This window comes from Pithys albifrons, chromosome 3, assembly GCF_047495875.1.
Source record: "Pithys albifrons albifrons isolate INPA30051 chromosome 3, PitAlb_v1, whole genome shotgun sequence".
NCBI classification, from domain to species: domain Eukaryota; kingdom Metazoa; phylum Chordata; class Aves; order Passeriformes; family Thamnophilidae; genus Pithys; species Pithys albifrons.
In genome coordinates, this window is record NC_092460.1 from 23,025,128 (window position 1) to 23,037,624 (window position 12,497).

Sequence of the window (12,497 nt, forward strand, 5' to 3'; positions counted from 1 at the left end):
ACCCAGAACTTGAATCTGTTGCTTCCAAATTATAGAACTGCATCAGAGTTGTTTCACTGAGGAAATTAAAAATGGGGAGATGAGATCACAGAGAGAGTAGAAATGAGATGCTCAGGTTTTATATGCCACCATCCTTGAGGCTGCAGCAGGTTTTTTACTTGGTGAGAGGCAACAGCAGCCCTGCAGATGGGAGCTCTGTGAAACAATGGGAAGGGGCAGGGGGCTGGAGCATTCTGGAGGAAAATTAGGGACAGAAGGAAAGCAGGGAGAGAAGTGTAATGCAGGTCCTTGAAAGGATGCATTTGAGGAGCACAGTTATGAGGTTGTACAGGGGTATGTTCTGCTTGAGCTACTTACAGTTTCCCACCAAAAAGTATGTAAGAAATGAGGAATATCATAGAAACTAAGCTTTGTTTCATTATGAAACAGAAGAGAGGAGTGCAACTCTTGAAGTAAATGAGAAAAGCTTCTTTTCTTCCCTGCTCCGAGCAGCCTGCAGTGCTGGCAGTGTTGAGCTGAGCCCAGAGCTCTGAGCTGGGCTGGCATGGGCAGGGCTCAGGGGGCTGGGCTGCCCCATCCCAAGGGCTGTCTCCACCTATGTGCGGCTGCTCGAGGTGCTGTGCAGCTCAGGGACCTGCCTGCTGCCAAAAGAGCTATCTCTGTGCAAATTTGTTCGTAACTTATGAGCTTCGACAAGTTTTTGTTGGCTGCACCTTGGGAAACGTTTTTGAGAGGCTGTTGCTGAGTTTGCTTTAATCTTTTCCCAGATTTCTTTGGCTGGCGTGGAAATAGCTGGATTATTTAATTGTGTTTCTGAGGAGTATATATAGTCACCTGAAACTTGGCCATGTAAGAAGGAGAAAAAAGGTGTATCAATAACAAACACATTTCACTCAAAAGGAAGGGTTTGGCTCCTTCTGCAGCAGAGCTGAGACCCTGGCCTGGCTGGTGGGATGTGCTGAGCCTCCTGTGTGTCATGGAGAGGAACCAACCATGGCTGGTTTGTCAGTGCCCCTGTGGCAGAGCCCCTGGCACATCTCAGCTGCTCTGGGCCATGTACAACCCCATGCTGAGCTCTCAGTGCCAGCTCTGCCTCCCTCCCCATGGGAGCCCTTCCTCTGCCATGCTCTCACTGAGTCCCTCTGGATCTGCTGCCGTGGCCACTCCCCAGGACACAGCATTTTGCCTCTCAGTGAGCCTGGTACCTGCTCTGTAACTTTGGGGTGGGCTAGGGTGAGGGACAGCACTGACATGCCATGATTCTTCCTCCTCGCCTTGGAAAAGGGCTGCCCTCACTCTCCAGGACTTCAAAAATGCCTTCAAAAGCTGCACATTGTGGAAGAACACATCCCAGAGCTGCCCGGTCACTCTTGGTGACGCTTGGCTACTCCAGCCGAGATCCCTCAGGGGATGCTTTTCCATTCCTGCAGCGTGTCAGGTTCCTGTTTGGATCTGGGCGTGGGGAATGTCCTGGAGAGCGTCGGGAGCATCTCTGCCCGGGGGCGCCTCTGCTGGGAAGGGAGGTCTGACCGGAGCTGCCTTTGGGAGACAGAGTGAGTTTTGATCCTATCCTCCTTCCTTCTTGTTTGTCCCACTCTTGCTCTTGCTGTGGAATTAAGTAATAATCATCCAGTCTCCCACATGTCCACTTTTTAAAGCTTTTCTTTGAAAAGGGGGTTAATGGTAACTGGTTTCTTATTGAAAATAGAGCTGAGGGAAAGCGCCTGCAAAAACTATGACTTCGGAACACGGGCTCATTTTGCCAAGAACTGGAGTGTTGAGAACTCCAGAGTGACTAAACATCCCGTGCTTTGCTTTCGATAAGGAAAAGCAGCTCGTTGGGTTTAGGTTTACACGGGGGTTTATCCCACCTCTCTGCTCCTTCTGCCCTGAAGGAGAGGGCTGGACTCAGCTCAGCTCCAGTGCCATTAATTAGCGTCAGAGATGACGGGCTCTGGGCACTAAGTGTTGCATAAGAGCAGTGAAGGAAACCCTTCTTCCCTTTCCATTCATCCACCCAGTGAACACCCCGCAGTTCCCCCTGCGAGGAGAGGGCCTGGAACAGCCACAGCAATCTCTTCCAGCAGCAATCCCTTCCAGCCCGGGTGAGATCACAAGCTTCCGGATTGAGAGGGTGTGAAAGGAAGATCTAATCCATCGGTTGGCACTCAGGAGTTTTTGGTCTTAGGGCTTTTTTCTGTTTTCATACAAGAAAGATCTCTCTCAAATTTCCATTTTCTCTTGCATTTAAAGGGATTGTTTTAAATTGTTATTTCCTTCCATCCCCTCCCTTCTTCCTCGCCTGGTCTAAACTGTGACTGCAGCCAGGGAATTGCTGCTGGCAGCTGCAGCAGCCCCAGAGCTCTGGCTGGGAGAGGTGTGAAAATGCATTGCCTGGGGAGCTGTGTTTGCCTTGCTCCTCGGGGTGGGTGTGCATGTGTGCTGCTGCTTTCTGCAGGGCTGCCACCACTGGGAGAGGAGATTCGGCATCACCCAGAGCTTCGCCGTCACAGAGCAGGGCTGTGTTTGCTCCCTGGTCATGCACAGCCAGTCTGGACTGGGTGGCACTGGGAGACCAGGAGAACCATTCAGAGCATCTCTGGGGGGTGGAGAGCTCACTTGGTGCACGGGTGGTGAGTGCCACTCACTGCTGCTCTGGCTTTCCCACGGCTTCTCTCTTGGGGTGCAGGAAATTGGAGTGTAGGTTCATGGCCCAGCTCAGAGGCTGCCCCAGTTCCCGCCAGCAGGGAAGGTGGTGCTCCCAGTGCCCAGCACAGAAGGGCTCACACAGGTACCCTGTTGTGGTAAGGTGAGTTAGTTAGTTAGTTAGTTAGTTAGTTAGTTAGTTAGTTAGTTAGTTAGTTATGGTGGTCAGAAGAGGCTGATACAGGTTCAGGCAGCAGCAGGAACAGAAGGCTTAGAGCTTAGAACAAAGAGCTTTATTTTTAGTTACAGCTTCACTTTTTATCTACTGTTGTATACAGTGTATCATTACATAATTGGGTGGCTAGTTCTCCAAGCATACATAGAATCATGAATCAGTTGGGTTGGAAGCGACCTCTGAGATCATCAAGTCCAACCCTTGATCCAACCCCACTGTGATCACCAGATCATGGCACTCAGTGCCACGTCCAGTCTCATCTTAAAAGCCTCCAGGGGCGGAGAATCCACCCCCTCCCTGGGCAGCCCATTCCAATGTCTGACCACTCTCTCTGTAAATCACTTCTTCCTGATATCCAACCTAAATCTTCCCTAGCAGAGCTTAAGCTGTGCCCTCTTGTCCTACTGTTGGTTGCCTGAGAGAAGAGACCAACCCCCACCTGGGTACAACCTCCTGTCAGGGAGTTGTAGGGAGTGATGAGGTCTCCCCTGAGCCTCCTCTTCTCCAGGCTAAACACCCCCAGCTCCCTCAGCCTCTCCCCACAGCACTTGTGCTCCAGTCCCTTCTCCAGCCTCATTGCTCTTCTCTGGCCCCGCTCCAACCCCTCAATCTCTTTCCTGAACTGGGGGGCCCAGAACTGAACACAACACTCAAGGTGTGGCCTCACCAACACAGAGTCCAGGGGAAGGGTCACTGCCCTGGGCCTGCTGGCCACGCTAGTTTTGATCCAGGCCAGGATCCCATTGGCCTTCTTGGCCACCTGGGCACACTGTTGGCTCCTGTTGAGCTTCCTGTCCCTCAGTTCCCCCAGGTCCCTCTGCCTGGCTGCTCTCCAGCCACTGTGTCCAGCCTGGAGCGCTGCAGGGGGTTGGTGTGGCCAAAGTGCAGGACATGGAAACATTCTCCTGGTGCAAGGACTGTTACATTTTTCAGGTGGCTTTTTCCCCTTTGAAGGGTGCACTCCACACTGCTTTTAAGGATACACCTTGAACTCTTTAAGATCAATTTTCTCATCAATTACCTCAGACATTAGAGGATCCACAGACCCACTGTCACCCCCCCAGTGTCCAACACCTTCTGCTCTCACATCAGCCTGCCAGCTGGCCCTGCTCACTCCTGACAAGTAGGAGATACGTATCAAACAAGCATTTCTATTATTGCCATCTTCAAAAATGGCAGTTTTGGGAGGGATTGAGAGGTAGGATACAGAAAAGAGATGTTCTGTCTGAACCTGTCCACAGGGATCTGCAGCTGGTAAAAAAATTGCAGGTACATCTTCAAAGCTGGAAGTCACTGGGTTCTCATGCAGATGTCCTGTACAGTGCTCTGAATTTATTCTGGTTTTGCTTTTCTGTTTATACATGGCTGCCTCTTTGTGTTTAGTGAACATTTGGTGGAATGCTGTTGCTGCTGTATCTTTTCCACATGTGCACACCTTATGCACGTCTCTGGGGCAACCCTCACACAGAAAGGTGGTGCTTGTGTCAAGCCTTTGAAGGAAAGTGCCTCCTGTCACCTCCACCTACCTAGAATAAGCCTTGTGGTTCAGCACTGAAACAAAACCATCTGGGAAAAGAATCTCCCAATAAAATACTCCTCTTAATTTAAAGAAGTTGCATATTTAAAATGTCTAGATCTTCTGTGGGAACACACTGGTTTCATCAACGTTTTTGAGTAATGTGACTGAACAGTTTTAATCAAGTCAACATTCTTCCTTTTGATTTTATGTTATGGCTTTGATTGAAGTAAATCACTCGGAGTATATTGTTTTGCAAAAAATATCAGAATTTATAAATTTTTGGCCCCAAACTGAATGGGAATAAGCATCTTGAAGTCTTGTTTTATTCCCCTGCCAGGAGACAGGAATATGATGTTTTTAAGCCAGGACTAGTTATAATTTTGATGGCTGCTGCTGGTAAGCCGTGGATGTCCCAGCACACAGATACTGGTTTGGTCTGCAAAGTAAAGCAGGAAGATGTTTGAAGATGTTTGTTTGTAGTTCATGCTCATGTAGCTCGTGCTCATTTGGACTTGAACTTTTCAAAGCTGGTTTTCCATAAGGTGTCTTTGCTTTGCATTTCCTGGGAATATTTTTTAAAGAAGGAATCAAAGCCTACAGTGGTCTGCCCATCCTCTCTTTAGTGCTGATTACCTCACAGATTTGTGGCTTTGAAGGCATCAATGCCAATCCAGAGCATTGGCCCTGCCTTGCACAGGCACTCAGTGCTTGCTCAGGCTGTGCTGTGTGCACAGGAATGGCAGCAACTTCTTTAAGAGCAGCCCAGTAAAACCCAATAAAGCCAAGAAGATCAGATATTGAACCAAAGGAGAGCAGGATATACAGGTTAGGGAGCTCCACAAAGGACATGAATGGGAGCCTGAAGTGGTGCCTGAGGGCTGGCTGGGTGGTGCTGGGGTTACCCTTCTGCAGAGCTCTGTCAGGCTTTCAGCAGAGCCTCTGAAAGACCTTTCCTTTAGGTGTGCAGGGCTTGATTTGTTGTGGTGCCTCACTCAGCAGAGCAGCAGCAATCAGTGACATTGAGAAGAGTGGGTGAAGGACATTGATGAGAGCAGAAAGACCCAATTCTCTTCTAAGTGAAGCCCTTGTGTATCACCCCAGCTGTGTAAAGGGTCATTAAGGAAAGCATTAAAATAGTTAATGGAAACAAATTATTGCAATAACATCTGCTGGTATTAAACTCCCCTATCCTTCAGGGACAGTGTATATTTTTTAGCCCTTGGTTTAGACACCTTTATTTACAGCTCCAGCTTTTGATGCCGTTACCAAGTAATGAGCTGCTGTCTCCAGAGTCATCCCAGCACCAGGAATGGGCGTAGATCCAGAGGCACATCAGCTGCCTGAGCTGGCAGGAGCACACACACTCCCTTTGGAGGGATGGGTTTTCTCAGTGGGGCTCAGCAGTTGTGTCTCTGCTCTTCACTCAAAGCTAGTTTTCTCTGTGCCTAAAGTACAGGCTGTTTCTTTGAAATGCAAGTTTATGGGTTGGGGGAGCGATGGGTGTGGGGAACAGACAGAGGAAGCACAGTAGTTTAAAGAAATAAAAAGAGATGCTTTTGTTGCAGTCATTATGCTGGAAACAAGGAGGCTCTGATGAAGGAAAGGGAGCCTGAGGGTAGGGAAGGTTGTGGTGTTATTGACAGAGAAGGGGTTTATAAGCATTTCAGCCTTATCAGTATAGCTTGGAAACCCAGATGCTGGGGGATGTGGAAGAAAAAGGGGTACAGAGGGGCTGAGCAGGGCACTGAGCAGAAAGTGTGGGAGGTGGGGAGCAGGGACAGAGCTTGCCATGAGCTCTCCAGGCCTCTCCATGGGCAAGAGGTGAGGGAGCAAGAACAGGAACAGAGGAAGAGCTGGAGGTGACCTGGACAAGTAAACAAACCCTTGGGCAGAGCGGGGTGTGGGTGAGTGGAGGTCACTGTACAGGGGAGGGCAGCTCCTTTCACAAAGGCAGGACTGTCCCATGAAAACCCTCAGCTGTCCTTGAACATGCTGTAGATAACTTCTGACTGGCTTTCTGTCTCCTGCTTTAGCACAGCATAGTTGGGGGTTTCTTGTTGGGAGTCTAAGTTTGTGCTTGAGGAGTTTTGGGGTACCTGAATCTCCAAGAAGGGGAATCCTGATGTTCCTGGCAGACAAACACAGCTTTCAGGGGTGTCCTGATGGTCCTGGCAGACAAACACAGCTCTCAGGGGTGTCCTGATGGTCCTGGCAGACAAACACAGCTCCCAGACATGTCCTGGTGGTCCTGGCAGACAAACACAGCTCCCAGAGGTGTCCTGGTTGTCCTGGTGGCCCCATGGGCTGTGCTGCACCAGGGCAGCAGGAGCTGACTGCGCTGAAGTGGGTTCTGCACACAAGCTCACCCTGTGAATGTCCCACAGGGCATCTGTGCCCTGCATTTGTGCACACCCAGACTGGCCAAACCTGGGGCTGGGACACCCAGACAGAGAATTCTGGCGTGGGACAGGGAATGTGGGCCAGGGGAGAGCTGAGCTCAGGTGCCTCACCGTGGGTCTGTCCAAGGGGGGTGCATGTGCTCAAACACTAAAGCCAAGGAGGTGCCAGTGGGAGGCGATGAGAACAAAATACTGCTGTGGGAACCTTACAGAAGTTACGTGTAATTGTTCTTCCTCTCCCTATTTCTCAGCTAAAGTGATGTAACAGTTACAAATGTATCTTACCTGGATAAGGTGCTGAAGGTAGGATAAACTATTTCCCAGGCTGGGTTCTGAAGAATTAATTTCAGCACCATATATTGAAAATTCTCCTCCATTGAGAGCAGTTCTGAAACAGTGAGATTCTTCCAAGCCATTCTTGTATTTTCTGACGATGCAATTTTTCCTTCAATCACTATCTTTCAGCACACTGAGCAAATATTCTGAAATTAGTAGTAGGGAAAACTACATCTGTAAGAATTAAATCTCTGTACTACGCAGTGAAGTAACTGCAATTGCAGGGTAGACCTGTGGAAATTCTTAGCACAGTTTGTCCATATCTTATCAGAACAGGCACACTCTCCCCACGGACTGGCCACGTGCCAACAGGGATGGAGCAGACCTGGGGGAACCCCACGTTGAATGGGAGAAGAAATCTTTCTGAATAGATTTGCTGGCAGGAGTCCTGTTGCGTGTGTGGTTTATTGTTCTTGGGGATGTGACTCTCTTTTACCCTCCAGATAAGTGTTTTAGGGTCGTTATTCTTTTGATGATGGGAGGGGCTCTGGAAAAATAATCAGATCACTAATTCTGTAAAATTCTATAGGCAAAGTTTTTTTCCTGTTATGTTTTTCCATGTTAATTTTGATCTAAAAATGACAGCAGCTGATTAACTCTCAAACTTTTCTAAGGCCAAAGGGTTTAGTAATTAAAAAGCAAACCATTTTCTCTTCTTCAAGGCATTTTAACAAAGCGATATTATGCAAATTCATTGACATATGTGTGTTTATATTCTGTATGTAAGTATATATTCAGTTCATAGTTTACTCTAAAGTACTGCTGGTGTTGTCAGTGCTAAAAGAAGTGGTTGCCAGTGCTGGCACATCCTCAGTTGGTGTCATTGTCCCCCGGTGAAGTCGGAGTCGATCCCTGTGTGCAGCACAGCCCTGCTGTGGAGCTGAGCCAGCTCCTGTGAGCGGAGAATCCAGCCCCTAACATGTATTACAGGATAGCTAATGTGATGTGTAACCACAAAGTAACCACAACACACAAAGAAGTTCTATTTTAGCCCTGCTGGAGCAAAGAAATAACTGTTAATGCTGGAGACTGAAGTGCAAAAGATTGCTCAGTGGGAGAAGGAGGCAGAAAAAAGTCCATGCTTTTTACTAAAATGGGTACAGACAAATTCTCACATCCCAAGGCCAATTTTTGTCTATAAAAATTCCTTAAGATTTGGGTATTTGTAATTAAAACATGAAGAATAATTATCTCCAGTTTATATCTGCAAAGGAAGAGCTGTGTATTTACTTATTCTCTGCCAAAAAATCTTTTTGGCTAGAAAGATTAACAAAAAGGCATTGAAGTATAAAGGCCTTCTTTTTATTGAAATCTATATACATTTTGTCAACAGATTCAAAACAGAACAGCCGCAACTGTTTTTTCTTCCTTTCTTTTTCAGAATAGGGGCGGGGGAATCATGCGGCTCCACTCGGTGCCTACAATGCTTGGAAGACATTATGATTAATTTTGTCCTTCGGTTTCCAGATGTTGGATTTCATCCCAACTTTTAAAGACTTCTAATGTTTAACAGGATGTGTGCCGAGTACAGTCTTTAACAGAGTTTTCTTTCATAACTCCAGGATCCATGAGAGAAGGTAACTCAGGAAACTACTGCAGATTCAAAGCTGAACCTACAGCCTTCCAGGAGAGCAGCCAACACTAGACGTGCGAGTTCGGGCCGGAGCTGCGTCGGGAAGACTATGGATAGGCAGCAGGGCCGTTGGAATGCTGTGCTCCTTGTGCTGCTGTGGGCTGGCAGCGGGCAGGGGCAGCGGGACTGTACGGGCGCTGAGTGCCAGCCCCTGGAGAACTGCATCGAGGAGGTGCTGGAGCCCGGCGAGTGCTGCGCCACGTGCCTGCAGCACGGCTGCACCTGCGAGGGCTACCAGTACTACGACTGCGTCAACGTGGGCTTCACCAACGGCAAGGTGCCCGAGGGACAGTCCTACTTCGTGGACTTCGGCAGCACGGAGTGCTCGTGCCCCAAGGGAGGGGGCAAGATCAGCTGCCAGTTCATGCTGTGCCCGGAGCTGCCCCCGAACTGCATCGACGCCGTGGTGCCGGCGGACGGCTGTCCCCAGTGCGGCCGCATCGGCTGCCTTCACGAGGGGCACAAGTACGTGGCAGGGCACACCTTCCACATGCCGCCCTGCAAGGTGTGCCACTGCCCCAACGCCGGCGGGGAGCTTATGTGCTACCAGCTGCCAGCCTGCGACGCCTTCGCCCTGAACACGGCCAGCCCCGGCGACGCCGAGGACGGCGAGCCCGAGCGGCACTACGACGATCCCTACAGCTACGACCAGGAGGCGGCCGAAGGGGACAACGCCCAGCTGGAGCCTCCCAAGAAGTACAGGAGTTACTCCTCCCAGCTGGAGCAGGAGAGCCAGGAGCAGGGCGAGGACTATGACTACCCGGGGGCCAGCGTGGCTCCGTCGGTGCCAGCCCAGCCGCAGCCCCAGCCCCAGGGCACGGTGCCCCCCAGCACCGCAGCGCCCCAGGGCCCCGCAGAGGTGCGCGGGGCCACCGAGAGGGGCGAGAGGCGCAGGGTGCCCCGAACCACCACCCCATCCCTCCAGCAAGGCACACTCAGGGAGCCCCCAGCAACCACCAGAGCTGCCCCAGAGCACACGACGGCCACCACTGAGCCCCCCCAGCAGCTGGAGATGGAGAGGAGACCGAAGGGCAAGCAAGGGGACAAAGAGAGGCTCGAGCAAGAAAGAGCCCCACACTCTAAAATTAAAAAGCATGTCAGGAAGGAAGAGCCAGGGAACAGCATGTACCAGGGCTCGAAAGAGGGGAATTTAACACAACCGAGCTGGGCAAATCCTTCCCGTGAAAGCCTGGAGGGAAATGATTTCCCCAAGGTGAAGTTCAGCGCAACAACCTCTCCTCCCGTGGCTCTGAAGGAAGACCGTAGCCAGCCCTCCCCAAAGCAGTCCCAGACACTGTACCGATACCACCCCGAGGAGGACGGGGACCCCAACTCCATCCACGCCAACCCCAGGCTGCCAGAAGGTAAGAACTGCTCCCAGTGTGGGTGTCTGGGGAACACCTACTCAAAATAACATTGGTGTGTTCTTCTTCCTGCTGCACATGGGCGTGAAACCAGCAGATCCCCCCTTGCCTTCTCTGGTCCCTTCCTGAGAGGGTTTGTGTTTCATTTCACTCAACAGGTACCATTTCACTGTTGCCCACCATTTCACTCATGCCCACATGAGGATGGTGTTTTCTGGCATTTAACTGTATTTCAGATGATGATTTATTAAACTCTGACCTTTTTCTTCAGTTACTTGCTTTTCATTCCTCTTGTGATGTTAGAGAGACATCTTCTCTAATAATAGAATTTAATTAGTTATCTCCAGTTACCAACTCAATGTAATCACATCTGTAGCTTTTGCTGCTTCTGGGAAGAAAGTGAAACAGTTGTGTTTCCACTATGAAAATATTTACAGCACTTGTTGTAATATTTATCCCATGGTTGAAAGCCTGTCTAAGCTCATTAGTTCAAGAACTTCATAGATTCACTCAAATACCCCTGAGGACTAGTAGGGAGAAATAGAACTGCCTCTTGCTTTGTGTTTTTTTGGGGCTGGAAGTTTCTGGTGTTTATGATCAACCATGGCAAGTGTACGTATTTCCTCTCTGCCTCCGGATTCCTCCTGACATCTGCAGGGGATGTTGATTATATGCTTTATGCAATGCTCATTACTGTAATGAATGCCAACTTCATCGCTGGAAATTAGCACAGATACAGCTCATATTTCCAATTCATTTTTCATCAAATCAAGAGCAATACCTCCTTTTTCAAGATGTGGCACAAAATGTTCTCACGAGACTCAGCTGTAGAACACTTGCAGGAAATACTGATTAGCCCCCAGACAATGATATTTCTCCTGGGTTACGTAGGGAGCCCTGAAACATCTTGAGCTGTCAAGTCCATCTACTCAAGAAGTTTCCAGGCAGATAGGAGCAGATTTGGAGCTGAGTTCAGGTGCCAACACAAGCAGCACCTCGTGACTGTTCACCAGACAGAAGGTGTGCCAGGTCCATGGATGGAGATGGCAGCCTTTTCCTTTCTTTTTTCCTTTTTCCTTTTTCCTTTTCCCTTTTCCCTTCCCCTCTCCCTGTATTTGTGCAGCCCACCTCAAAATCTGAGCTGAGCATCACTTGTATGGGTGCACATGGGTCTGAGTTAGGACTAATATGCAATAATCTGTTTTCTGATGTAACTTTAAAAACCCTTTCAATTGATTTAAAACTTAGTTGCCTTTTTTTCTTTCAAAAAGGAAAGATGGGTGTAACATGCCGACATTTTCAATGAGAGGCTTTAAGAAAGGATATTAGGATGAAAGTGCTCAGCAGCAGAGCCAAGACTATGTTTTAGAGTCTCCCTGAGTGATTACCAGGCTGCGATTCCTGAGAATTTCTTGGCTGATACAGGTCTGGTTGGAGACTGGATTAGGTTGAGGTGCCTGGAGCAAAATGTGATGGATGTCATGTCAGGTGTGGATTGTTTAGCTGACAGAAGCAGGCTTGGGATTCACTGGCTGCCATTTTCCCCTTGGCTGAGGTATCTGCAATTTCCTTGAAATATTATAAGAGTAGAAATGCAAATAAATATCCCTTGGGAGCAGAGAACTCCTGTCTGGCTGTGGTTGAGGCAGTTCTGAGGCTGCTGGGGCTCTGACTGTGTCATTGCTGCATCATCCCACCATATCCATCACCCCCCAGTCTTTGGCAAGTGGGACCTGGCCAGGCTGCCCCTGTTCCCCACTGCACCACCATTCCCCATGAGGAATATTGGTGGAATAGCCTTCTCCAATACTCAGGAATCTCCTTTGCCATGGCTGGCTCCAGTGCTCATGCCTGTGGGGGGTGGTGTTTCCACTGGTGTGTTGTTTTAATTGATGTGGTGGTGATTCATGTGAGTAGGTCCATACGTTTCAAGTAATAAAACACACATCTTGTCTCTTCCTGAGCCAGTGGCAGAGGAGGAGTGAAGATACTAGTCAGACTTGAAAGAAAAATTAATCTTGCCTACAGATACAGAATGAAAACATAAATTTTGCACATGTATTTCCAACTATAAAATGACAGAATCTACCAGAATTGCCAAATAACTTCTTTTCTCCTCTCAAGAATCATCAGCAGGATGGAAACTGCATCAATCCCCTAATTTTTGGAGCCTGCAAGGCTGTTGTGCTGTTTCCTGACAGCGAGCACAGGTTTTGTTTGACCAGCTCTCACCACTGTGCTGTTGGTACATTTCTGTGACTGTAGGGACATTCTAGATATATTCTTATTTTTATTTTTAAGTTTTTATTTTTTCCAGAATTTAAAAAATCACAGGAGTCTGCACAAAGGCACTTCCTGCACTAAC

General features: G+C 48.9%; 1 protein-coding gene across 4 annotated transcripts in view; it reads left to right on the forward strand.

Annotated features, from left to right (window-relative positions):
* FBLN2 (fibulin 2) overlaps positions 1 to 12,497 on the forward strand; it is a 112,649-nt gene that overhangs the window by 19,636 nt on the left and 80,516 nt on the right. For 3 of the 4 annotated variants that reach the window (XM_071550993.1, XM_071550992.1, XM_071550995.1), the window contains exon 2: positions 8,698 to 10,132. In XM_071550993.1, coding sequence (XP_071407094.1) covers positions 8,818 to 10,132 — 1,315 coding nt within the window. In that variant the 5' untranslated portion in view covers positions 8,698 to 8,817. Of the gene's footprint in view, positions 1 to 8,673; positions 10,133 to 12,497 lie in introns of those variants that run through there. The other variant, XM_071550991.1, reaches the window with a different exon arrangement.